This window comes from Coregonus lavaretus (assembly GCF_964263955.1).
Source record: "Coregonus lavaretus genome assembly, chromosome: 23".
NCBI lineage: Eukaryota > Metazoa > Chordata > Actinopteri > Salmoniformes > Salmonidae > Coregonus > Coregonus lavaretus.
The window spans coordinates 28,268,292-28,295,804 of record NC_140010.1 but is presented as its reverse complement, the minus strand read 5'-3'; the positions used below and the strand labels follow the sequence as shown (position 1 = coordinate 28,295,804).

Here is a 27,513-nt window from a genome sequence, read left to right as displayed (position 1 = left end):
TAATATTGGCCAAATTATCATCCTACCGGACATCCAAAGGAATTTGACCTGAAGGACTTTTTCCTACATTCAACATAATAAACTCCACCACAGGCTAATTAGGCGTTGGAAAGATCTAAAGGCAAGTCTGTTTGTGACAGCCCTTTCACAGACTTTCCTTCACAACCAGACAACCAACCATTCCACCACTGGAGTATCCCCAGCATCATTCAGGCTGGGATAACATTCCAGAGTCAATGGGTCTCTTTGGTATGCAAGCTGCATCTGTTGACTGCCTATACTGAACTGTAGAAATGGAAACTGATCACCCCACAGCTCATTATTCTGCACTGTTAGAGTTAAGTGGGTGTGTCACAATATCTACAGTGTAAATGTAACCACTTTTGCAGTAAAATATTTTTATTGGAGACAAACCCATTTATGGGAGACCTTAGAGATATGTTAAAACATGATTGTGTTTTGTTATACCTCGGGTAGGGGTATCTAAAAATGTTGGGGGCCTTGCCACTAACCTAGATCTGCACACATTTAGACATTGTGTCATCAACTTATGACTGCACAGTTGCTGTTGTACATACTTGAGCCCCCCAGTGGCTAAATAACACTCACATGAAGCAACAGGGATCTCTCCCCCAAATCATCAGCCACCAATCTAGTACCTCCTAATTACCATCCCATAATTAATACATGTTTAACTTAATCAGTGCTAATGTATGAGTCATACATTATAATTAAATTAAATGAGTAAAATTATCAATGGATAAGTAATGATAAATGAATCTAGGTTCCAATTAAGCTGTAAATGAAAGACATTGCATTAACACAGAATGATAGTACTTTGTATTCTAATCAGTGTATTTGATAATGTTAGGATAATGTTATTGTGCAGCCAAATAATTTTAAAAATGCCCAATCAGGATATCTGTACTTTGTGTTTAGGTCCACAGTTCCAGTGCACAAGTTATGTTATTAATTATGTTAAAAACATATGTTGTCTAAACCAGGGAGCAATTTCAGGTCACACAGAGTGCAGCAAACCCACTAAAAGAGAGAAGCACTAGTATGACATATTTTAGTAGGCCTGCCCTATCAAGTGGGAAGTGTGGTTCTAAAGCACAATCTCAGAAACATTCCGGAACAACCTCTTCCCTGTTTTGGGTTTTGAGGTCAGCCTTACATTCTGTGCTGTCTTTGCTGTGTAATGGTGGCAGGATAAAGCCTAGCTCAATGCCTCATAGCTCTATGGGGGTGATAGCACTTACTCATGGTGGCTTTCTCAGGAAACCTCAACCTAACCATGCAAGTCTTCGCACATGGTATATCTACCTGCAACAACTGAACTCTACAGGAACTGAGTAGCGCTGTTAATTTATTTGATTTGATAATGTATGCCCTAATCAACTGTATGTGTGAGAAACTGAGTGACGATGCTCTTGATTTGTTGCCATTGATTTGGGGAGGCCATGCAAAGCGTTTTATACAACACTGCCCTCCAGTGTTCAATGTGGAAATTACACAGGCCACATGAGAAAGAGACAAGACTGGGTAGATGGGGCAAATCCTAACTTCCATTTAAATCTCATTTATATTTAGGGCTGGATTTAATCTATATCGCAGAAGTATTGCGGAATATCGCTGTTATAGCTCATTAGGAAATTACCTTCACATTTTAACGTGGATTTTTCGCGATACAAATTGAATCCAGACCTAACTGGGGATTTCCACTATCAGCTTTAAATCGTATAACCACGCTAGCTCTGCCCTCATGTGGGTGCTAGCAAACTAACAAGCATGCTAGGTACTGTTAGGTATCAACAGCCAATGCAGTAGAGGCTGGAAGCTAAAGTGATTGGTCAATGGCAGAGTATTTGCATAAAGTTCAGCTTTCCCCAACTTTGGCCCTGTTCACGCCCCAGCCCACTTCGCATCCCTCTATTGAAAATGAATTGCTTCCGATGTTTCATCGTCCCCTGTCGTCTACTATGGAAACCCACTGTAAGTATACGTTAGACTTTAATGGAAGTTAGGATTTGCCCCTTATCTCTGAACTGAACCCACTTGAAAGAATTAATCTTATTCAAACATTTATTTGATCAAATTCTTTGGAATGTAGTAGTCATTGATCAGAGTCAGAAACAACATAGCCAGATGGGTCTTGAAGCTGACCAGGGAGTCAAATGGCACCATATTACCTACATAGTGCACTACTTTTGACCAGAACCCTATGGGCCCTGACCAAAGGTAGTGCACTGTATAGGGAAGGGGGACATTTGGGATGGAGTCCAAGTATAGAAACATAATTACTTCAGTCATTAAGGCCTTAACTGCTTAATTATTTTTTCTTTTTCTTTTTTTTTTTTTTATATCTGGGATGGCAAATTACATAAGCAGTATAAGAAAAAAAAAACATTGTAGAAAAAAATGGCACAGACATTTGTGACAGTACAAAAACACAAGGTGATATAACATACCAACTAAATAAAAACATTACGTAAGTAAAGAGACGTGTATAGCTTTTTCCATAATGAAAAACATCTCCATAATTGTACATTTCAGAATTATATCATGTAATCTGAAACCATATAAAATAGTTATCTGTAACACTGTCTTATCCTTCTCTCGCTTTCTCGCTCTCTTTTTTCACAAATCGTTATCATAAACAACACAAAGATCTTTTAAATAAACATTGTTTTCACATCTAGTGCTGCAGCATCCTTTCCTATTGAAGAGGACCACACCAAAACATTAGGCCAAAACATTACATTTTTGAGTGGTGGAACCATGGAAACAGGAATGACTCATTCTAATTCTAATCATTCTAATCCTATGGAATGTGGAATACCATTAAGAACTCAAAGCAGAACCTTGAAACATCTGTCTAACTAGCTTCCCTGAATGAAGAAAACATGACAGAGACTAAACATAGAAGCTCAAATAGACCCCGGCCGAAGGAATAAACAGTATAGCTACATCACATCCATTGATTGAACCTTGGATCCATGTTTTCGCCATTTCATACAGTACTTTGTTTTGCATGAACTCTTTACGTTAGCGTTCAAAACAGACAAAATGAGAGCACATAGGATGTAAGCTAGAGTGCATGAAAACAGCATGACAGAAGAGTCTCTTTCATTCTATCAAGGTCCATCATTCCACCATAGACATGTAGGGCCAGTTTCCCAGAACCCAGATTAAGCCATGTCCAGGACTAAAAAGCATTCTCAAAGAGATTCTTAATCTGTGTCTGGGAAACTGTCCCGTACTGTCCCAAGTATTGTCATAGCAGTGTCATAAAAATGTTTTCGTAGCGATGCTTCACCATTTTGTTGTCTGGTTACATCCCAAATGCCACACTATTCCCTATATAGTGCACTACTTTTGACCAGGGCCCATAGGGTTCTGGTCAAAAGTAGTGCACTCTAGGGAATAGGGTGCCATTTCAGACACAGCCGATGGGCTCTTCACTCTCTTCTTGTTAGTCCTTTGTAGCGAATCATTATACTCTATTAATAAGACCCAATGCTGATGATCATGGCTGGCTCTGAACATAACCATTGGCCATAATAACACATTCCTTTTCCAGGCAGCATTGTGAGAGCACCAATGGAACATAACACAAAATACCCATTAAATACATGATGACAGCCAGATAACATCACCTATGATACAGAAAGCACAAAGAAAGGATACTACCGCATTTTGTATTTTTTTTAAATATAAAAGGCCGCTCAAATATATTAAAACCTATGTACAATAAGTTGGATGTGTCATGTGCTATGAAGGGATGGCATGGAGTCTACCAGCCGATGCCTATGTACTGCTATGACGATCAGAACAGAATCAGACTCTACCAGTGGATGCCTACTTACTGCTATGATCAGAGCAGAATCAGACTCTACCAGCCAATGCCTACGGACTCTTATGATCAGAACAGAATCAGACTCTTCAAGCCGATGCCTACAAACTGCTATGATCAGAACAGAATCAGACTCTACCAGCCGATGCTTATGTACAGAACAGAATCAGACTCTACCAGCGGATGCCTATGTACTGCTATGATCAGAACAGAATCAGTAGAGAAAATGCAACACAAACTTTCAAAAAGGCACTGTCGGAACTAGACACAGGTCTAGGGCCAGGGCAAGCACCCCTCTGGATACACACACACACACACACACACGCAAGCACATACACATACTCACACACACACAAAATGCACAAATCGATGCAGACATACAAACAGAAACATAACATAGCCAGCTGAATAGCCAGCCACACATCAGGATAGTGAATCAAAGTTATGCTCTTTCTTTCTGTGAAACAGTATTGACTTCAGAAGAAAAATGAAATATAATATATTTTCAGAACAAAAAGAACAAAAACATGATAAATACTTTCATCTTAATTGGTCTCAACACCAGCATCTGATTACATACAAACAAAGCATGTCACAAAACATCCAAAAACAAAATAATAATTTTTGCTGTACACATTTTCTTTATACACAGTGCCCCCTACTGGTAAATACCTTTCACTGCAGCTCCTGAGAATATCATGACTCAGTCACAACCTCCTACCATCTCTATGGCTGACTGCGTCCCAAATGGCACCCTATCCCCTACATAGTGCACTACAGGGCACCCTATCCCCTACATAGTGCACTATATATGGAATATGGTGCCATTTGGGTCACAACCCTCCGTCCAGTGGTCTAGTTCCTCCAGCTATGAGGCTGCTTGTGTTCCCTTCCCCCAGAGGAAGCTCACGCCTTTAGCTTACGCCTCTGAGTAGCTGTTCTGTGCATTCAGCTTGCTGTCCTTCTTTAGCTTGACTCCGTCCACCAGCTCAAAGTTATAGTTCTCCAGAGCCGACAAGTTCCTGCTGTCGGACATGTGGCCGTGTGAGCAGGCACAGTAGAGGACGACGCCGCAGATAGCCCCCAGGAAGACCCCCAGAGCGCTCATAGCGATGATGGTGATGAGGATGGGGTCCAGGGTTTTCAGCATGTTGCCTGGGTCACCCAGCTCGCTGTTCTCCACTACCTCTGGGTAGTACGGGTCTATTGCTGAAATAGAGACAGAAAAAAGCTACTTTAGTGGCAGTCTAACAGTTCCTGCCGCTGCCTTCAGAAAGCACATGTATATATTTTTTTAGTCATTTAGCAGACGCTCTTATCCAGAGCGACTTACAGATTAGTGAGTGTATACATTTCTATTTTTTTTATACTGGCCCCCCGTGGGAATCAAACCCACAACCCTGGCGTTGCAAACGCAATGCTCTACCAACTGAGCTACACGGGACTACAGTGTATGTATGACAGTGCTGGTGTCAGATTGAATCTGGCCCACGCACCTCCTTCCTTTCCTGTCTCTCTTCACTTTATAAGGATGGAAAGATCCTTAAAAAAAGTATTAACAGCTGGATACATATAGGCATAGCATGGGTTAGACGTTAGGAGGCTCGTCACCCACCAGCTTTAAAAATATATTACAACCACCAATGAGCACTGAGGTAGTGTACTTACGGTATATGCAGATCTCTGTTGGCTGGGACGTAGGAGCCTCTGGTATATCTGGATCTAAAGGGGGAAAAACAACACCCATCCAAAATGGCCACGTTATTTGAGTTGTTACACATCTTAAGCGGGATCAGAAGTGTAATAAAAAACCAAAACCGGAGAGCAAAGAGGGTTGCAAAATTCTGGTAACTTTCCCAGATTTCTCAGTTTTTCCAGAAATCCTGGTTGGAGGAATCCGTACTTCCTGCTTATTTCCTACTTATTCCCTCCTGATTGCAGGAATCTTCCAACCAGGCTGTGCAGCCCTAGCAAAGAGTCATAGTCCAGGGCAGTGACACTTACCCTTACACTCCTCTGGTGTGAGTCCATCCAGGATCTTGATACTGTCCAGCGCGATATGTCCTGTGCTCCTGTCTCCCACTCCCTCAATCACCACCTAGCAACAACAACACAAACATACAGGTGAAATACTGCTATATAGTGCATTACTTCTGACTAGGGCCCATATAGTGCTTTACTTATGACCATAGGTCTTTGGTCAGAAGTAGTGCACTACAAGGGGAATGGGGTGCCATTTGGAACCTAACCTAGGTCTAACAGGTCTAGCCTAGTGCTTTACCTTATAGGGTGTGCTAGAGTGGGGCACCAGCACTCGTCCCTCCCTCCATCGGCTGCCCTGGTGTCCACTGACGGTCCAGAGCAGTGCCTCAGCCCGTCCCTCCTCTGTCTCCCTCCTCTGTTTGATGTGCAGGGTGCCAGCGTGCTCCCCGAGCATGTGGTACCAGAAGGACACACACAGGTCTGCGTCCGGGGCGGTGACGGGCAGGCTGGTTAGGCGTGCCACCCTCTCCTCCATCCTCTCCTCCTCTGCCTCCTCCTCCTTCCTTTCAGTCTCAGCAGCCAGCTGCATGTAGATGAAATTCCCTGGACCTCCTTTAGAGGGCAGTAAGAGACAAGCTAAGAGACAAGCAAAGTAGCTATTTGCTGAGTCCATGTTCATTGTGATAGTCCATATTTACTACAGTAATATCATCGTGTGGTGTGTGTGTATGAATTCTCTGTCCTCTCACCTGTGTGACCTAGGTTGGGTCCTTTGTGGACTGTAGGAGCCCCACTGGTCTGAATCATCCACCCAGGACCAGCATCCGTCTCCAGTGTCCAGCCGCAGAACGATGGGTTGTCTGCCCAGCCAAAGTCACACGCAAACCATAGGTACTCTGGAAAATAGGTCAACCATGTAAGTAACCACGGTTGTTTGCTCTGGCAAAGTGTAACTATAATTGACACAATGCTACACAACGTGAATAGAGAGTGAGGTAAGGAAGTAACAATGTGTAATTTCCAATTTCCCTCTAACAAATAAAATGTCTGAAAATACTTTTGAACAGCTGAAGAAAGCACAGCATTTTCTTCAGGAAAATTACAATTTCTTACAGTAACTTGAAGGCACTCAAACTTAGATAAAGTATTTCATATTAAACAAGATACAGATCCACAGATCCAACACGTGTTTAGCACCAGGAGAAGGAGGAGTGAAGGGACCTTCCAGAGAGAAGGGAGGAGTGAAGGGACCTTCCAGAGAGAAGGGAGGAGTGAAGGGACCTTCCAGAGAGAAGGGAGGAGTGAATGGACCTTCCAGAGAGAAGGGAGGAGTGAAGGGACCTTCCAGAGAGGAGTGAAGGGACCTTCCAGAGAGAAGGGAGGAGTGAATGGACCTTCCAGAGAGAAGGGAGGAGTGAAGGGACCTTCCAGAGAGAAGGGAGGAGTGAATGGACCTTCCAGAGAGAAGGGAGGAGTGAATGGACCTTCCAGAGAGAAGGGAGGAGTGAAGGGACCTTCCAGAGAGAAGGGAGGAGTGAAGGGACCTTCCAGAGAGAAGGGAGGAGTGAATGGACCTTCCAGAGAGAAGGGAGGAGTGCCACCAGAACAGAACAGTAATTAAGACTAAACCATTTCCAGAATGTACGATATGAGAAACCTGTTTTCCATCCCCTCTATGCCAGCTCCAAATGGGCCCCTATTCCCTATATAGTGCACTAATTTTGATCAGAGCCCTATGGGCCATGGTCAAAAGTAGTGCACTATAAAGGGAATAGTGGGCTATTTGGGACAAAACATAACATGGCAGCAGTGGTTAATCACACCATCCAAATTAATGCTACAGCTATGAATAAAAATAATGTTTATATTTTTAGATCAGCTTTAATATTACAGATAAATTGTGGCTTCTATCAATCTTTTGTCTGCATAATTTCCAATGAACCATACATTTTTTGGGGTCAATTATTTTAAATATACAGTAGCAGTCAAGTTTGGACACACCTACTCATTCAAGGGTTATTCTTTATTTTTACTATGGTCTACATTGTGGCGGCAGGTAGCTTAGTGGTTAAGAGCGTAGTGCCAGTAACCGAAAGGTTGCTGGTTCTAATCCCCGAGCTGACTAGGTGAGAAATCTGTCGATGTGACCTTGAGCAAGGCACTTAACCCTAATTGCTCCTGTAAGTCGCTCTGGATAAGAGCGTCTGCTAAAATGTAATTGTAGAATAATAGTGAAGATAGTGCAACATAGCTTCAGCGTGTAAATCAGCTAGAAAGATGTGTCGGCATCGAGTAATTGTCTCTGGCCCCCTCCCAGTTAGGGGAAGTGACGAGCTCTACAGCAGAGTCTCAGCACTTAATCGCTGGTTGAAAACAGTTTTCTGCCCCTCCCAAAAGATAACATTTGTGGATAATTGGCCCTCTTTCTGGGACTCACCCACAAACAGGATCAAGCCTGACCTGCTGAGGAGTGACGGACTCCATCCTAGCTGGAGGGGTGCTCTCCTCTTATCTACCAACATAGATAGGGCTCTAACTCCTTTAGCCCCACAGTGAAATAGGGTGCAGGCCAGGCAGCAGGCTGTTAGCCAACCTGCCAGCTTAGTGGAGTCTGCCAATAGCATAGTCAGTGTAGTCAGCTCAGCCATACCCATTGAGACTGTGTCTGTGCCTCGACCTAGGTTGGGCAAAACTAAACATGATGGTGTTCACCCTAGCAATCTTATTAGGATAAAGACCTCCTCCATTCCTGCCATTATTGAAAGAGATCGTGATACCTCACATCTCAAAATAGGGTTACTTAATGTTAGATCCCTCACTTCAAAGGCAGTCATAGTCAATGAACTAATCACTGATCATAATCTTGATGTGATTGGCCTGACTGAAACATGGCTTAAGCCTGATGAATTTGCTGTGTTAAATGAGGCCTCACCTCCTGGTTACACTAGTGACCATATTCCCCGTGCATCCCGCAAAGGCGGAGGTGTTGCTAACATTTACGATAGCAAATTTCAATTTACAAAAAAAAAAATGACGTTTTCATCTTTCGAGCTTCTAGTCATGAAATCTATGCAGCCTACTCAATCACTTTTTATAGCTACTGTTTACAGGCCTCCTGGGCCATATACAGCGTTCCTCTCTGAGTTTCCTGAATTCCTATCAGACCTTGTAGTCATAGCAGATCATATTCTAATTTTTGGTGATTTTAATATTCACATGGAGAAGTCCACAGACCCACTCCAAAAGTCCTTCGGAGCCATTATCGACTCAGTGGGTTTTGTCCAACATGTCTCTGGACCTACTCACTGCCACAGTCATACTCTGGACCTAGTTTTGTCCCATGGAATAAATGTTGTAGATCTTAATGTTTTTCCACAAAATCCTGGACTATCGGACCACCATTTTATTACGTTTGCAATCGCAACAAATAATCTGCTCAGACCCCAACCAAGGAGCATCAAAAGTCGTGCTATAAATTCTCAGACAACACAAAAATTCATTGATGCCCTTCCAGACCCCTTCTGCCTACCCAAGGACGTCAGAGGACAAAAATCAGTTAACCACTTAACTGAGGAACTCAATTTAACCTTGCGCAATACCCTAGATGCAGTTGCACCCCTAAAAACGAAAAACATTTGTCATAAGAAACTAGCTCCCTGGTATACAGAAAATACCCGAGCTTTGAAGCAAGCTTCCAGGAAATTGGAACGGAAATGGCGCCACACCAAACTGGAAGTCTTCCGACTAGCTTGGAAAGACAGTACCGTGCAGTACCGAAGAGCCCTCACTGCTGCTCGATCATCCTACTTTTCCAACTTAATCGAGGAAAATAAGAACAATCCAAAATTTCTTTTTGATACTGTTGCAAAGCTAACTAAAAAGCAGCATTCCCCAAGAGAGGATGGCTTTCACTTCAGCAGTGATAAATTCATGAACTTCTTTGAGGAAAAGATCATGACCATTAGAAAGCAAATTACGGACTCCTCTTTGAATCTGCGTATTCCTCCAGGGCTTAGCTGTCCTGGATCTGCACAGCTCTGCGAGGGCCTGGGATCGGGAGAGACACTTAAGTGTTTTAGTACTATATCTCTTGACACAATGATGAAAATAATCATGGCCTCTAAACCTTCAAGCTGCATACTGGATCCTATTCCTACTAAACTGCTGAAGGAGCTGCTTCCTGTGCTTGGCCCTCCTATGTTGAACATAATAAACAGCTCTCTATCCACCGGATGTGTACCAAACTCACTAAAAGTGGCAGTGATAAAGCCTCTCTTGAAAAAGCCAAACCTTGACCCGGAAAATATAAAAAACTATCGGCCAATATCGAATCTTCCATTCCTCTCAAAAATTTTAGAAAAAGCTGTTGCGCAGCAACTCACTGCCTTTCTGAAGACAAACAATGTATACGAAATGCTTCAGTCTGGTTTTAGACCCCATCATAGCACTGAGACTGCACTTGTGAAGGTGGTAAATGACCTTTTAATGGCGTCAGACCGAGGCTCTGCATCTGTCCTCGTGCTACTAGACCTTAGTGCTGCCTTTGACACCATCGATCACCACATTCTTTTGGAGAGACTGGAAACCCAAATTGGTCTACACGGACAAGTTCTGGCCTGGTTTAGATCCTACCTGTCGGAAAGATATCAGTTTGTCTCTGTGAATGGTCTGTCCTCCGACAAATCAACTGTACATTTCGGTGTTCCTCAAGGTTCCGTTTTAGGACCACTATTGTTTTCACTATATATTTTACCTCTTGGGGATGTTATTCGAAAACATAATGTTAACTTTCACTGCTATGCGGATGACACACAGCTGTACATTTCAATGAAGCATGGTGAAGCCCCAAAATTGCCCTCGCTAGAAGCCTGTGTTTCAGACATAAGGAAGTGGATGGCTGAAAACTTTTTACTTTTAAACTCGGACAAAACAGAGATGCTTGTTCTAGGTCCCAAGAAACAAAGAGATCTTCTGTTAAATCTGACAATTCATCTTGATGGTTGTAAAGTCGTCTCAAATAAAACTGTGAAGGACCTAGGCGTTACTCTTGACCCTGATCTCTCTTTTGACGAACATATCAAGACTGTTTCAAGGACAGCTTTTTTCCATCTACGTAACATTGCAAAAATCAGAAATTTTCTGTCCAAAAATGATGCAGAAAAATTAATCCATGCATTTGTTACTTCTAGATTAGACTACTGCAATGCTCTATTTTCCGGCTACCCGGATAAAGCACTAAATAAACTTCAGTTAGTGCTAAATACGGCTGCTAGAATCCTGACTAGAACCAAGAAATTTGATCATATTACTCCAGTGCTAGCTTCCCTACACTGGCTTCCTGTTAAGGCAAGGGCTGATTTCAAGGTTTTACTGTTAACCTATAAAGCGTTACATGGGCTTGCTCCTACCTATCTTTCCGAGTTGGTCCTGCCGTACATACCAATACGTACGCTACGGTCACAAGACGCAGGCCTCCTAATTGTCCCTAGAATTTCTAAGCAAACAGCGGGAGGCAGGGCTTTCTCCTATAGATCTCCATTTTTATGGAACAGTCTGCCTACCCATGTGAGAGACGCAGACTCGGTCTCAACCTTTAAGTCTTTACTGAAGACTTATCTCTTCAGTAGGTCATATGATTGAGTGTAGTCTGGCCCAGGAGTGTGAAGGTGAACGGAAAGGCTGGAGCAACGAACAGCCCTTGCTGTCTCTGCCAGGCCGGTTCCCCTCTCCACTGGGGTTCTCTGCCTCTAACCCTGTTGCAGGGGCTGAGTCACTGGCCTGCTGGTGCTCTTTCATGCCGTCCCTGGGAGGGGTGCGTCACTTGAGTGGGTTGAGTTACTGACGTGATCTTCCTGTCTGGGTTGGCGCCCCCCCCCCCCTTGGTTTGTGCTGTGGTGGAGACCTCTGTGGGCTATACTCGGCCTTGTCTCAGGATTGTAAGTTGGTGGTTGGGGATATCCCTCTAGTGGTGCGGGGGCTGTGCTTTGGCGGAGTGGGTGGGGTTATATCCTTCCTGTTTGGCCCTGTCCGGGGGTTTCTTCGGATGGGGCCACAGTGTCTCCGGACCGCTCCTGTCTCAGCCTCCAGTATTTATGCTGCAGTAGTTTATGTGTCGGGGGGCTGGGGTTAGTTGGTTATACCTGGAGTACTTCTCCTGTCTTATCCAGTGTCCTGTGTGAATTTAAGTATGCTCTCTCTAATTCTCTCGTTCTCTCTTTCTCTCTGAGAACCTGAGCCCTAGGACCATACGTCAGGACTACCGGGCATGATGACACCCTGCTGCCCCCAGTCCGCCTGGCCTTGCTGCTATTCCAGTTTCAACTGTTCTGCCTGCGGCTACGAAACCCCTACCTGTCCCAGACCTGCTGTTTTCAACTCTAAATGATCGGCTATGAAAAGCCAACTGAGAGACCTGAGCCCTAGGACCATACGTCGGGACTACCGGCCGTGGTGACTCCTTGCTATCCCCAGTCCGCCTGGCCTTGCTGCTATTCCAGTTTAAACTGTCCTGCTGTTTTAAACTCTAATGATCGGCTATGAAAAGCCAACTGAGATTTATTCCTGATTATTATTTGACCATGCTTGTCACTTATGAACATTTTTGAACATCTTGGCATGGTTCTGTTATAATCTCCACCCGGCACAGCCAGAAGAGGACTGGCCACCCCTCATAGCCTGGTTCCTCTCTAGGTTTCTTCCTAGGTTTTGCCTTTCTAGGGAGTTTTTCCTAGCCACCGTGCTTCTACACCTGCATTACTAGCTGTTTGGGGTTTTAGGCTGGGTTTCTGTACAGCACTTCGAGATATTAGCTGATGTAAGAAGGGCTATATAAAATAAAATTGATTGATTGATTGAAGATATCAAAACTATGAAATAACACATATGGAATCATGTAGCAACCAAAAAAGTATTAAACAAATCAAAAATATATTTGAGATTCTCCAAATGGCCACCCTTTGCCTTGATGCATTCTCTCAAGCAGCTTCATGAGGTAGTCACCTGGAATGCATTTCAATTAACAGGTGTGCCTTGTGGAATTTCTTTCCTTCTTAATGCATTTTAGCCAATCAATTGTGTTTTGACATGGTAGGAGGGGTATACAGAAGATAGCCCTATTTGGTAAAATACCAAATCCATATTATGGCAAGAACAGCTCAAATAAGCAAAGAGAAACGACAGTCCATCATTACTTTAAGACATGAAGGTCAGACACATCTCAACATCAACTGTTCAGAGGGGACTGTGTGAATCAGACCTTCATGGTTGAATTGCTGCAAAGAAACCACTACTAAAGGACACCATTAAGAAGAAGAGACCTGCTTGGGCCAAGAAACACGAGCAATGGACATTAGACCGGTGGAAATGTGTCCTTTGGTCTGGAGTCCAAATTTGAGATTTTTGGTTCCAACCGCCATGTCTTTGTGAGACGCGGTGTGGGTAAATGGATGATCTCCGCATGTGTAGTTCCCACCATAAAGCATGGAGGAGGAGGTGTTATGGTGTGGGGGTGCTTTGCTGGTGACAATGTCTGTGATTTATTTAGAATTCAAGGCACACTTAACCAGCATGGCTACCACAGCATTCTGCAGCGATACGCCATCCCATCTGGTTTGGGCTTAGTGGAACTATCATTTGTTTTTCAACAGGACAATGACCCAACACACCTCCAGGCTGTGTAAGGGCTATTTTACCAAGAAGGAGAGTGATGGAGTGCTAAAGGACACCAATAATAAGAAGAGACCTGCTTGGGCCAAGAATCACGAGCAATGGACATTCAACCGGTGGAAATGTGTCCTTTGGTCTTATGAGTCCAAATTTGAGATTTTTGGTTCCAACAGCCTCCAGGCTGTGTAAGGGCTATTTTACCAAGAAGCAGAGTGATGGAGTGCTGCATCAGATGACCTGGCCTCCACAATCCCCCGACCTTCACCCAATTGAGATGGTTTGGGATGAGTCGGACGGCAGAGTGAAGGAAAAGCAGCCAACAAGTGCTCAGCATATGTGGGAACTCCTTCAAGACTTTTGGAAAAGCATTCCAGGTGAAGCTGGTTGAGAGAATGCCAAGAGTGTGCAAAGCTGTCATCAAGGCAAAGGGTGGCTACTTTGAAGAATCTAAAATACTTTTTGATTTGTTTAACAATTGTTGGGTTACTATATGTGTTATTTCATAGTTTTGATGTCTTCACCATTATTTTACAATGTAGAAAATAGTAAAAGTAAAGAAAAACCCTGGAATGAGTAGGTGTGTCCAAACTTTTGACGGGTACTGTATATATTTAAAACATATATATTTTCCTTATTTATTATTTTTCCCTAACCCTACCACCCCTTCCCTAATTGGAGTAAACTAATGGACAAGAATACTTAGGCTTACATACTATATACATTTTATCTTTCTTTTTTTCTTTTTTCTTTTTACAAAGAATGTTTGTTTTGTTGTCAGACGTTGTTGCAGTAGTCAGAGAACAAACTGTTGTTGTGCCCTCTGGTTGTTGTCATATGACTCTTTTGCTCAGTTAATTGAGACCCAAGTCTCATTTTTCTGTTTCTGCAGTTATGTTTTTCCATCTCAAAGCCAAACACCGGTTGTGTTCCAAATGGCACCCTATTTATTTTAGAGTGCACTACTTTTGACCAGGGTCCAGTACTGGTCAAAAGCACAAATAGATCTGGCAACATCTCTGTAGTTTGGATGACATCAATTATATAGTCAAATCTACCATCCTGTTCTGTATTTAATGTCAAAATCCAACCATGATTATCTGCCTCATTTGCTCTATAGAGAGACAAAAAAAGAGCGACAGAGAGAGGGATGGATGGATGGATGAATGGGTGGATGGAGTAAATGAGGCCGTAGTTTATGGACGTTCTCACCTGGTACGCGGTCTCCCTCCATGATAGGGTCTGCCACTGTGGTGTCACCTGTCAGACACAGATGGGCACAGTCAGGGGGGTTCATGGATCAGAGGGTGGGTCAAATCCCCAGTCAGGTATACAAACACAATTGATGGATAGATAGATTAGATATATTAGCTAGATATTTGTTTATTTGGATCCCCATTAGCTTTTGCAGAAGCAGGAGCTATTCTTCCTAGGGTCCACAAAAACCTCAAAACATGAATACACAAGGACAGTAACACAACTTTAAAATAGAACAATATACAAACATACAACCTCTAGGGTAGGGAAGAGGAGAGAGAGAAAGAAAGATATGTGTTAAGGATGGATAGATAGAGAAAGGATGGGTGTGAGAAGGAGAGTGGGATGAAGAGAGAGAGTAAGGGAGGCTGGTGGTCAGCACCTGTTGTGTCGTAGTCCTCCCCTCCTCCTGTTCCTGTTCCACTGTGACAGCTGGCCTGCTCGTCGTCACACTCCTCTGACGTCGGGGCGGGCGTGGTCACAGACGCGGTCATGGTGGCAGCGAATGTGGTTACAGCAAACGTGATCGCTACAGGCGTGGTCGGTGGGAGAGTTGTGGGCTCTGGAGAGGGAAAGAGAGAGAAAGGAGAGAGTGAGGGGGTGGAGAGAGAGAGAGATAAGAATCCTTCAGGGAAATGATACCTCTGCTGTTTGGTTGTAGTAGGCAGCCAGTTTACAGGTCAACCTTTGTGATTGGATTAGGGGATATGGAGGTTTGTTTGATTTTAGATGATAATGACTCTGACATGGTGAAACCAAACAGGCTTCCAGGGCACATGGTCAGTAACATGAGACTGTGGAGAGAGGCTGGTTGCTGCTGGTAGCAAGATCGATACAGATAGTCCGAGTGTGGAGAGCCTGGTAGCTGCAGAGGGGTTGGAATCAAGGTGTGAAGGAGAATTGGGAATATAATTAGAGTAGATTGCTCATAGTGGATTTCCCGATGCGCCCCTGTGAGTGTGAGTGCTTGTTCCCTAGTGAGTGTGTGTGCGGAAGCTCTCATGCGCTCTCTTTGATGTGGAGATCATATTGATTTGAGACAAAAGGAGCCACCACACTTTTTTCTCTCCTCTCCTCTCCTCTCCTCTCCTCTCCTCTCCTCTCCTCTCCTCTCCTCTCCTCTCCTCTCCTCTCCTCTCCTCTCCTCTCCTCTCCTCTCCTCTCCTCTCCTCTCCTCTCCTCTCCTCTCCACTACCTCACCATCTGGCCTGTACTAATGGATCCTCATCTCCCTACTACTAACCCTAACCCTACTAGGGTAACCAGATACCCCATACCAGACCTAGATATCCCCAACCCTCAGTCACTCACTCTATCACTGTCCAACCCCCACTCCCACTCTCACCTCACCCCCACCTCACCCCCACCTCACCCCCACCTCAGCCCCACTCCCACCTCGCCGTCCCACTGTGACTGGTCCTCCCCCCTCCAGCCCAGAGTCAGAGCAGCCTGCCTTGGCACGCGTCAGCCTTTCATGTCTTTCATGTCCTAACCCTCCCACATAACACATAACACACTGACTGACAGGTAGGGTACACAGTGTCATCAAGCAGAAAAGTCTACATAACTACTCCCCCTATTGCCCAAGGCTTGTCACTCACGCAGGTCTCAGGCCTGTAGTTAGGAGTAGGTGAGGCCACTATGATTGATCTCAAACTCTAGACCCTGTCACAGGGGTCCTTTAATCCTAATACTGTAATAACCCAAGTCTGGTCCAAGATCTGTTTGTTCACTCTGTTGCTGTCATTGTTAAGCCAAACTGTTGGCATGACAATGAATGTGCATACGTGTGTGTGTTCACGTGTCTGTGTCTGTGTGTGTGTGTGAGATGTTTGTGCTAGCTCACCCTGGATATCACAGCCCAGCAGCTCCAGTCTGAGCCCCAGGCCCTCGGGGGTGGCTCTCTCTGGGTAAACCCTGAGGAAGCGAGTAAGCAGATGGCCCAGCGTACGCAGCTCTGGGGTGTCATGGTTCTGGTTCCCAATGAAGATCTGGAAGAGAGCCAGGAAACATACACACACACACACACACCTTGAGGCTCCAGTTTATTGAAAGATAATCCACTTCCTATCAAAACAAAACACATTTCTTTGAAGACATCTAGGATCTATGAGTTCATCCTTAATATATTCTTTAAAGCGAGAGGACATGTGAAAATGGTTAGCCCATACTGTGAGCAGGTAGCGGGAGTCCGGGACACCAGGCCTGCTACCACCATGGTGCCAGACCCTAGGTTCTTATGTTTCCCTCTCAAACGCTCAATCAAAGTGAAGCCTGGTGTGGCAGTTATACATTCTCCCTGCCTCCCAAATGGCTCACTATTCCCTATATAGAGCACTACTTTTGACCAGAACCCTGGTCAAAAGTAGTGCACTATATGGGGAATAGGGTGCCATTTGGGATGCAGCCGGGATGTATGGCTGAAGCCACTGAAATAGACTTCCTCTCTGTTCGTCTTTGAAGACTGGAGGCTGGAAAGGAGCTTTATAAAAAGACACAGGAAACAGGGCAGGGGGATATCTAAGGCTCATCCCAAATGGCACCCTATTCTCTATGTTGTAAACTACTTTTGACAAGAGGCCTATGGGCCCACGTCCAAAGTAGTGCACTACATAGGGAACAGGGTTACATTTGGGACACAATTAAGATCTTCCTCTGTCTGCCATAAATCAGGAGTCCCACCATCTGGAATAGATGGATGTTCAATGTCTTGTGATCGTGACAGGGAGTACGGAAAGTACTGCTGGGTGTTTGGACTAGCTAGGTGCTGATGGCTTGCACACACTCACGTCATCCTTGACTTTACCAACAGGACTTGTTGTACTCTTGTCCTCATCAATCTTGGCAACATCCTATATGATCTGAATGACTTTCTATTGATCAGTGGGTCTCTGTGGGAGGAGGTGAATGCCAAACATGAATTCCCAGGCTGCTTCCCTTACCTTAGGCTTGGCGCCGTTGTCTTCATTCACCATGGTCCAGTCAGAGCCGTTGTTGCTGTAACCCACCTTGAACCTCTTCATAAACACATTCTTGTCTCTGTAGAAGAAAAATAAAACTTTATTGATCCAGAAAGACACACAAACACTCACAGGTTCGGACTCTCTGGTTGCTGGCCCGCATCTCTAAACTCTAGGCTACCTACCTGTGGTGTCCTCCCTGGATAACCAGGCCGCTGACCAGCTTGTCCTGGCCCAAGTCCACCTGCAGCCACTCGTTCCTGAAGGGCTGTCTGGTCTGTTGCTGGGTCCATCCCGACCTCCCTGTCAGCAACCTGGCGTTCTCTGGTACCCAGCCACGCTCTGCATGTGACGACGCAGTGATCTGGGCGTCCGAGATCTGTCCAGAGACCATCCCCAGCATGCCTGAACAGGGGTAGTCTGTGTTTGTGAGTGTGTGTATGTGTGTGAGAGAGAGAGAGAGTAGAGTAGAGAAGGGGGTCAGAGTGAGGCTGTGTCCTCATGGGCTCTGGCCAAAAGTAGTGCACTATATTGGGAATAGGATACCATTTCAGACACATCCACTCAGTCCTGAGGTCTTTGTGAGTTATTTTGTGATTTGTCTTTGTGGGAACCACCCTGTGTGTGTGTGTGCGTGTGTGCGTCTGTGTGCTCATGTGTGTTTGTGTGTGTACCATATGAGGTGGCTGAGCTGAACTCACAGAGGCAGTATAACTGGAGGACAGAGACAGACGGTCTACTTCCACCCTGTGTCATTCCAAGCTCTTAATCATCTTGTAAAATACGCATGCACACACACACACACACACACACACACACACACACACACACACACACACACACACACACACACACACACACACACACACACACACACACACACACACACACACTAGCCCTGCAGTGAGGAACAGAGTAATACCATATTTATGATGCTCTCCTGCTGAGGGAAATAAGAGAGGATGGATTTCTGGGAAGAACCAAGTATTGTGCTTAGTAATATCGTAAATACTGGATGTACGATGACTCAACTTGCCTTTTTGCCGTTTTCCATTGCACTTTTACAATGAATAACTACCTAGCATGACCCTCGACCGGCTTTGGAAGCAGTGATTATTCTAAATAAAAAAACTGTACACCATCTTCTGTACAGCCAAGAACAGGATTAATTAGATTTCTTAGAGCACTGGAAAGCATGGTAAATAGGGTCTAGATTAGAGTCAAAATGTGTGTGTGTGTGTGTGTGTGTGTGTGTGTGTGTGTGTGTGTGTATATGTGTGTTCGCGCGTGCAAATGTGCATTTGTGTGTGTGTGTGTGTGTGTGTTTGTGTGCGCATACGTGCATTTGTGTGTGTACCTGAGGTCTTGCAGCCGTAAACCTCGAAGCGCATGCAGATGCCTATCTCCCAGGACATGGGTCTGATGCGGACGTGGCGTGCCAGAGTCTGCTTGGGCAGGAACGACCTGGCCTCGTCTGTAGGGTTGTGATTCCCCTGGAAAATCTGGAGGAGAAGAAGAAGAAGAAGATGATGATGATGATGATGATAGTGCAGAAGAGGAAGATAATCTGATGTCCAACAGAAACACATTTCTTCTGTTTTATTCCGAAGAATAGAGACAACTCAGTCACTTTTGTTAAATAGAAATGTCTGAATCAGTTCTTTAAAATAGGACACACTTCCCTGGTGTTGTTTGTCCAGAGTACAGGAAATCTGGCCTATCGTAAAATGTGTGGTCTTGATGTCCAAATCAGACTGAACTCATTATTTATATTACTGTAGAAATGTATATAACCTCTCTAGATTTCTTCCTTCTAGTGAATTTGTCCTGGACACTGTTCTCTCGCTTCTTCTTTACTTGCTCTTTGGGTTCTAGTCCGGGTTACTGTAAAGACCTTTGTGACAATTGCTGATATAACAAGGTTTAAATATTATCTTATGAGTCAGTCTTACCTTCTGCTTTGAGCCCTCCTTTATTGTGACCCAATCCTCTCCATTGGAGCTCACATCCACTTTGTAGGAGCGGACAAAGTACTCCTTCTTGGTTTCCTTGGAGATGGCGCCCTGTGTTCCCACGGCTGAGACAAAGCGGAGGAATCCCAGGTCCACCTGGCAACACAAACCAGAAACACCCAGTTAGCTAGAACCCTGTTAGCTCATGCATTAGGCAAAACAGATATAAAGAACTGAAAGGCCTACACCGGGAATAGTGCTATATTCCTGCACCCAAATCAACCAAAACCCTTTGGCTTCACAGAAGTCTTGCCAGGTGCAAACAGAGACAATAACCAATTAGTTAATTGGGTGCAGGACAACTCTCAATGTCTTGCATTTGGATGAGCATCACATACAGTGGGCTTATAGGCAGAAAGTTGCCAACAACCTACTAACCGTGTTAGAAAAGATCTGACAGAAGCCACTTACAGCTAGCTACCTGTTGAGGGCAGCTACTGACAGAGCCACTCATGATGTGGTCAGTTAAGTGGTTTGTCAGTGTTGACCATGTTAAAACACTCTGTATGAATGAACATAGAGGCTCTGCCTGCTTTCTGAGCAGGGCAAGGCCTGTTAGACCCATTGTGGCGTACAGGACGGAACCAGTGGGAAGGCCATAATGCCTCTGACGGTGAGAACAGGAGCGTTGGCCCTTCCTCTGGGAGCAGGGGCAGGTCCACAGGAAGTGAGCTCCACCGCCTGGCCTGGCCAGCAGAGAGAGAGAGAGAGAGAGAGAGAGACTCCATTGTCCGTCTGGGGAATTCCTGAGCTGCAGGGAGCAGCTGGTCTCTTTAGGGCTGTGTCCCAAATGGGATACAACCTATTTCCTATATAGTGCACTATTTTTGACCAGGGCCCTCTATATTGGGAATAGGGTGCCATTTGGGATACAACCCTGGTCTCTCAAGGGCACAGGGACATGGAAGGCAGGGCTGCCTGCTGGCCACCCTGCTGCTCTTGGCTTCATGTATTAAATATTTATGTACTTTAAAGTAGGTGGAGCTCAGTACGGTTGGTTGCTTTATGATATTAGTGTGGGTGTGTTTGTTTCTGTGCTTTTGTCTTCTCTTTCAGAGAACCGTTAGAGAGAGTCTTTGAGATAATATTGATTTATAGCCTCAAAAACGGTGCAACTCCATGCCTTCTACTTTAAGGGGGTTTAAATTATGATTTATGTTTTTGAGGTAGAGGTATTTTGAGGTTGAGGAATTTTGTTATGGTGAGGTATGCTATAGTACGTGGCCCACTCCGCAGCATGGTGCAGCTTGCCAGAGACTACATCACAAATGGCAGCCTATTCCCCATAGTGCACTACTTTTGACCCGGGCTCTGGTCAAATGTAGTGCACTATGCATGGAATAGGATGCCATTTGGGACATAGCCAGAGTAGTGCTTCATTCATCTTACTTCAACTGAATATAATGATTTACCTAATTCATGCATGCGTGCCATCTTTACATACAATTATATTATTGAGTCGACAGTTTATATTTTATTGATACTATTTCTAGGACACCATTTTTCATTTTCATGTCGGCTGGCAGTAATTTGGATTGTGGAGGACAGGAATTGGTGCTTTAGGCTCCTTTATGACAAATCTTTGGCCGTATAGGTAGTATGCTGATTCATTTGATCATCTTGGCTTTTATTTTAAAGGGATATAGCTAGGCCCCATGTCTATAGCAAGTTTCCTCCAGATGCCACAGGTATGGATGAAACTGCCAACCCATCATTGTGCGTAATTTATCCCCAACCGTTTTTGAATTACAGTGAGATTGACATGTTATTGAAACCTGTGAGGTAAGCTTATGCAGGAAAGGTTTCCTTCCTCTCCAAAAACAAAGTATTTATAGAGGCGCACTGCTTGAGGAGAAACGTTTGTCTTGGGTCTGTGACGTTGGAAAGCAGGAAAGGGCCGTACATCTGTAGAACACATTTGGGCCTGGCTGTTCTGTGAGTGAATGTGTTGTTGGTGGAAAGAGATGAGAACTGAAAACAAATGAATCCTCAAAGACTGTTGGAGAGACAACATGAAGAATGTGATAGTTAGGTGTGGATGTGGGTACGCAGACCCACGAGCCACTGCAGCCCCTCATGATCAGTTCCGTTTTTTTGTGGCCCCCACCCCCTCAAAGTTGCCCATCCCTGATGTAGAATATGTTAACATGGTCAAAACCGACAATCCACATCTCAACTGACCTCACCATGAGTGGCTCTGTCACTTTAGGGAACCTTGTTCAGTGAGATTCATAACTGTATTTCCCCTACATGTGGTCAGAACCCTTTTCCTGTCCTGATCTTGTCCAGTCTAACCCCACAGTTACGACACAGCACTTTCGTGAGAAAACAAAGCGAGGTTTGACAAAGCGGGTCACAGCAGCCTAGCACTGATTACAAGCTCTTTCTCTCCTTGCCAGAAAAACACCAATATCCTGTTTTGAAGGATGTGCCAATGTTTTTGTTCAATCTCATTTAGTCACGGTCCGGCTGATGAATGCAGCAATGTCTGCATCTCATTGTTTTCTCCCTTAAAGGCCTGAGCGGAGGGTTTTATTTTCAGCCACAGAGTGTCAGCGCTGCCAAGTGTTGAGTAATTAGGAATATGGGACAGTAATTAGCATCAGTCCTTTCGTGGAGGAAGTCTGGCCAATAGGCTTGGCCGGCCGCTGCAGAGTTCATGTCAGATAGAATAGGAAACGGTGGACAGAGTGTTCAGCTCAGAGGTTTCTATCATAATAAAGGGCTTTGGTTTGGTTGCGAGATCAACTTGAGACTGGGACTGAAGCAGAGCAACAAGGTATTTTGTGCCAAGACAGCCCAGGACACTGTCCAAAACTCCTCTGTACTCAATTGGACTCAAGCCCACCTTTGGCAAACATTCTCAGCATTTTTCAATTTATACAGTGCATGTATCAAGAAGACTATTGAGTATGTGGATCAAATGTTCAAGTGGCTCAAAGAGTCTAGCAGCGTAGCTTGTGTGTTAGAAGGGGGTTGCCATTAATTTTTTGAAGGCGGAGGGGAATATATAGAAACTCTAGGGAATTTACCAGGATAGGCTATAAGGAATGCACAGCTTTATGGGAACACTACAGCCTCACCATAGAGTGCCAGTTCCCAGGGGTCCTCTGTCACTCACACAGCCCACACAAACCCATGCAGAGTCACACACACCCACACACTACAGTAGCAAGTCCATCTGGGGCTTGAAGTTCCCAGGGGTCCTCTGTCACTCACACAGCCCACACAAACCCATGCACACACCACACCACACACACAAACACACACACTCACACACACACCCCACACAAATCCATGGGGAGGCTATTTCTTCCTCTCCCAGAGAGAGCGGGAGTGAGGCCAAAACAGGACACTGTGGTGCCTTCCCATCCTTCAGACTGTGTTACTGCATTATTCTGTGGTCATGTAATTATATACCAGGATTTACAGACTTCCCATGATTTGAAGTGCAACACATTTGCGATATGCAATGGGGTCAAACTATGGGGGATGTCCATTTGATAAATGTTGTTTTTTCACATTAGTTCATTTCAGTTATTGCATTTGGTGGTATTAAAATACATTATAACCCATGTATTATTACTGAGATTCCGTTCTGTTTTGGGAAATAATGCTATCTTGATTTACATGTTCCTGCTCAGTTCATAGTATTTGGAGTGTGATTATATTGAAAGACAATATAACCACTTTATTGCTGGAGTTCTGTTTTGGGAAATAATGCAATCTGTTCAGTTCATAGTGTTTGGAGTGTGGGTGTAATAGTGTTACAGAAGAGCCTCATGTAACAATCTGCATTTACAACAAGAGGCATCCCCTGAGGGTGTTGCTACCTTTACAAAACCAGATGATAGAAGTCGTGTCCCTGTCAGACAGTATGTGTAGGAAGGAGCTTAATCAACCCAAATGCCAACTAGTCTAGTCAGTCTGGCCTCTCGATTACAATCTGTCTTGTTTGTGACTTGATGCTGTTTATTTTTCCAAGAATGTATGGTGTCATTCTCGAACACCCTCATGACCTGTGCTGCTAGAATCACACACACACACACACACACACACACACACACACACACACACACACACGCACACACGCACACACACAGGCACAGGCACAGGCACAGACACAGACACAGACACAGACACAGGCACAGGCACAGGCACAGACGCACACACACACACACACACACACACACACACACACACACACACACACACACACACACACACACACACGCAAAGACACAGACACACACAGACACACACACAGACACAGACACACACACGCACACGCAAAGACACAGACACACACACAGACACACACACACAGACACACAGAGACACACACACACACAGACACACACACACACAGACACAGACACACACAGACACACACAGACACATACACACAGACACACACAGACACACACACACACACAGACACACACAGACACAGACACAGACACAAACACGACCTGTTACGTTAGAGTCACACACACACCTAATGGATCACACACTTCTGATTAGCGATGCTGGCAGACAGCTATGACATTGGTTCAGACTGGTAAGGTCAGACCTGATTCTCCCACACTGTCTGTCTACAACCCCCTGACTGAGTGGATACATAGAGAGATACACTCTTACAGTTTTTTCTGAATGCTTAAGCGCTAATCGTGATTCTTGTAGCACAATTTCTAAAACTATTAATACGTATAGCAAAACCACTCACTGAGTTTGCAAAACTAAAAGCACAAACACTGCTTTGCACTCAGTTTACAATTTTGTAACACACACTTTGCAAAACTGTAGGCACAATTCACTGCACAACACTCTTTTTGCAGAACTTTAAACACAACTCACTGCTTACACTCAATTACCAAATTTCCAACACACTCCTAGCAAAATTATACACATGTATGGCTATCATTAACACTATTTTGCCAACTGTCTGGCACACTTGCACATGTGAAAACTGTTGTAGATAATTAGTTCACTTTGCAATCAGCCTAAGCACTATAAATAAGCCACAGGTAAGCTGTCTGTGTGGAGTACAATGGAAGGAGCAGTAAGAGGGAGAAGAGTGAGAATCAGAGGAGGCCGAGGAGGCCGAGGGAGAGGACGTGGAGTTGAAGAAGTTGGAGGAAGAGGACGTGGAGTTGAAGAAGCGAGAGGGTTAGAGGAAGTTAGAGGAAGAGGACAAGGAGGAGCAAGAAGAGGACGAGGAGGAGCAAGAAGAGGACGAGGAGGGGAAAGAGGAAGGGTAAGAAGAGTAAGAAATAGAATAACTGATGACATCAGAGCTACAATAGTGGACCATGTCATCAACCATGGGATGACCCTGAGGGAAGCTGGCCAACGGGTTCAGCCTAATTTGAGCCGCTACACTGTGGCAAGCATCATTAGGACATTTCGAAATGAGAATCGGTAAGTACTTTGTAGCACTGCCATACTCTGAGAAACACAACAGTACCATACATGCAAAAATACTGAAATTGTTACTTTACAGAATTGCTAGACGTCCAGATGTTGGGGGCAGAGGAAGAATGTTCACTCCAGAGCAAGAGACCCATATAGTGAACATGGTGATTGCCAATAATGCAATAAGACTGCGCGAAATACAGCAGCGCATAATTGATAATGACACCATCTTTCAAAATATACACAGTGTAAGTATTTCTGCACTAAGTCGTGTACTTGTGCGCCACAGAATAAGAATGAAGCAAATTTACAGAGTTCCTTTCGAGAGAAACACAGAACGTGTAAAGCAACTGCGATATGACTATGTGCAGGTAAGCTATAGTGTCATTGGTTCTGAATTTGGAAGTGCATACTGTAGTGCTGTGCATGGGCCTGATGTGTTGCATTTGTTTTGTCTTGTCCAGAGAGTGATGGAACTAGAAGCAGATGCCATGGGACATGAGCTACTTTTTGTAGATGAGGCCGGTTTTAACCTCAGTAAAACCAGGAGACGTGGCAGGAACATTATTGGACACCGTGCCATCATCAATGTCCCAGGACAACGTGGTGGTAACATAACCATGTGTGCAGCTATAAGCCAAAATGGTGTTGTTCACCATCATGCAACCTTAGGCCCATACAACACTGCACACATTATTGCATTCCTGGACACCTTACATGACATGCTCACTGTTCAGAGACCAGAGCATACCCGATATGTCATCATATGGGACAATGTTAGTTTCCATAGGGCTGCTTTGGTCCGCAACTGGTTTACAGACCACCCATTCTTCATGGCACTCAACCTCCCTCCATACTCTCCATTCTTAAATCCCATCGAGGAGTTCTTCTCTGCCTGGCGCTGGAAAGTGTACGACCGTCATCCTCATCAACAGGTAGCCCTTTTACAGGCAATGGAGGAGGCATGTGGAGATATTGACCAGGCATCATGTCAGGCCTGGATACGGCATTCAAGGAGATATTTTCCCCGGTGCCTTGGACTGGAGGATATCGCATGCGATGTGGACGAAATTTTGTGGCCGGACCCAGAAAGACGACATGATGTAGGCTGATTGTTTTTCTTTTTTTTGTGAAATTACTATTTTGTGTTCTGACTTTGTCTTGGTTTTGATGAGTGTGAATAAACACCAATACTTGAAGTTTGGATCCTTGTATGTTTACATGACACTATGACAAAAGTATGACCTCAAATTGACATCTGTACACAGAGAAAGCAAAAGCCAGATGTGTTTTGTATTCATACCATCAGTGTGTAGTTGGCACATTGTGTGCTTAGTAGATGATGGCTTGTGTTTACTGTTTGATACGAAAACACAATTTTTAAGAAGGTGTGAAGAGTTAATCTAGCTGTGTTCGCTTTTGCAAGAGAACTACAATGTTTTGATAATTGGGTGAAAGGTTTTCTTATTTGTGTGTAGAGTTTTGCAAAAATAGCCAATAGTTACAAAAAATGTGCTTAACCAATCAGAAAAAACTGTAAAACGTTTCACATGACAGCAGCTGTCCTGAACAGGTAGCTGTGAAGGACAAAACACACTGTCCGGATGAGTCTAGAATAACCAACTGTTGCTCAACCCAGTGCTTAATGTGCAGCCATTATGTTTTACATGCACCAAAAGCATTAGTACTGTCACTAATACACATATGTAACTCTATTCATCTATGTAGTGCACTACTTTTGAACTGTGCCCATAAGGCTATTTAGGGAATAGGGTGCTGTTTGGGACTCAGACACCACACATGTAACCCAGCTGCCCCAGGGCTGTCTCTTACCTGTATCCACTCTCTGCTGGAGTCTTCAGAGGGGGTCCAGCCGTTCTCTTTGTAGTTGAGTCTGGAGCGCTCAGGAGACCAGTTAGGGTTGTACTGAGAAGAGGCAGTGATCTGATCCGAGGTGATCTCCCCTGACTCCATCCCCAGGCCCTCCACACACTTAAAGTCTGTCAACAGAGATATAAAACCTGAGTTACACTTTATTTGGATAGTCCTCCGTAGATCAGTGTTTCTCAGGGGTTGAAATGTTTTTTTTCCTGGTCCAAACACAGTGGATTCAGCTAATCAACTTATCATCAGGCCCTTGATTTGAATTTTGTTTTTTATGTGCACCACTTTTGGGCCCCAGGACCAGAATTTGAGAAACACTGCTATAGATGATCGACAGATGAAATGATCAACAGACTATCAACTGCAACTCTGTTGTTAAACAACAACTTGTTGGGGTTACAGTTAGAGTTAGGTTTAGGGTTAGAATTAGGGTGAGGGCAATGAGCCTTCATCCTCTGTCCTGTCCTGTGTGTCTAAAGAGACT

General features: G+C 44.5%; 2 protein-coding genes across 2 annotated transcripts in view; both read right to left on the bottom strand.

The window, feature by feature from the left end:
• LOC311099132 (integrin beta-1-like) overlaps nt 1–27,513 on the bottom strand; it is a 225,744-nt gene that overhangs the window by 30,384 nt on the left and 167,847 nt on the right. The window lies entirely within an intron of this gene.
• LOC311150470 (neuropilin-1a-like) overlaps nt 2,072–27,513 on the bottom strand; it is a 51,683-nt gene continuing 26,241 nt past the window's right edge. The window contains exons 4-16 of the mRNA XM_084187969.1: nt 26,979–27,145; nt 19,671–19,826; nt 19,076–19,220; nt 17,904–18,138; nt 17,701–17,797; nt 16,605–16,749; nt 15,141–15,320; nt 14,714–14,761; nt 6,589–6,735; nt 6,138–6,451; nt 5,861–5,954; nt 5,525–5,578; nt 2,072–5,065 (exon numbers count right to left, since the gene is read on the bottom strand). Coding sequence (XP_084044095.1) covers nt 4,776–5,065; nt 5,525–5,578; nt 5,861–5,954; nt 6,138–6,451; nt 6,589–6,735; nt 14,714–14,761; nt 15,141–15,320; nt 16,605–16,749; nt 17,701–17,797; nt 17,904–18,138; nt 19,076–19,220; nt 19,671–19,826; nt 26,979–27,145 — 2,072 coding nt within the window. The 3' untranslated portion in view covers nt 2,072–4,775. The remainder of the gene's footprint in view (nt 5,066–5,524; nt 5,579–5,860; nt 5,955–6,137; nt 6,452–6,588; nt 6,736–14,713; nt 14,762–15,140; nt 15,321–16,604; nt 16,750–17,700; nt 17,798–17,903; nt 18,139–19,075; nt 19,221–19,670; nt 19,827–26,978; nt 27,146–27,513) is intronic.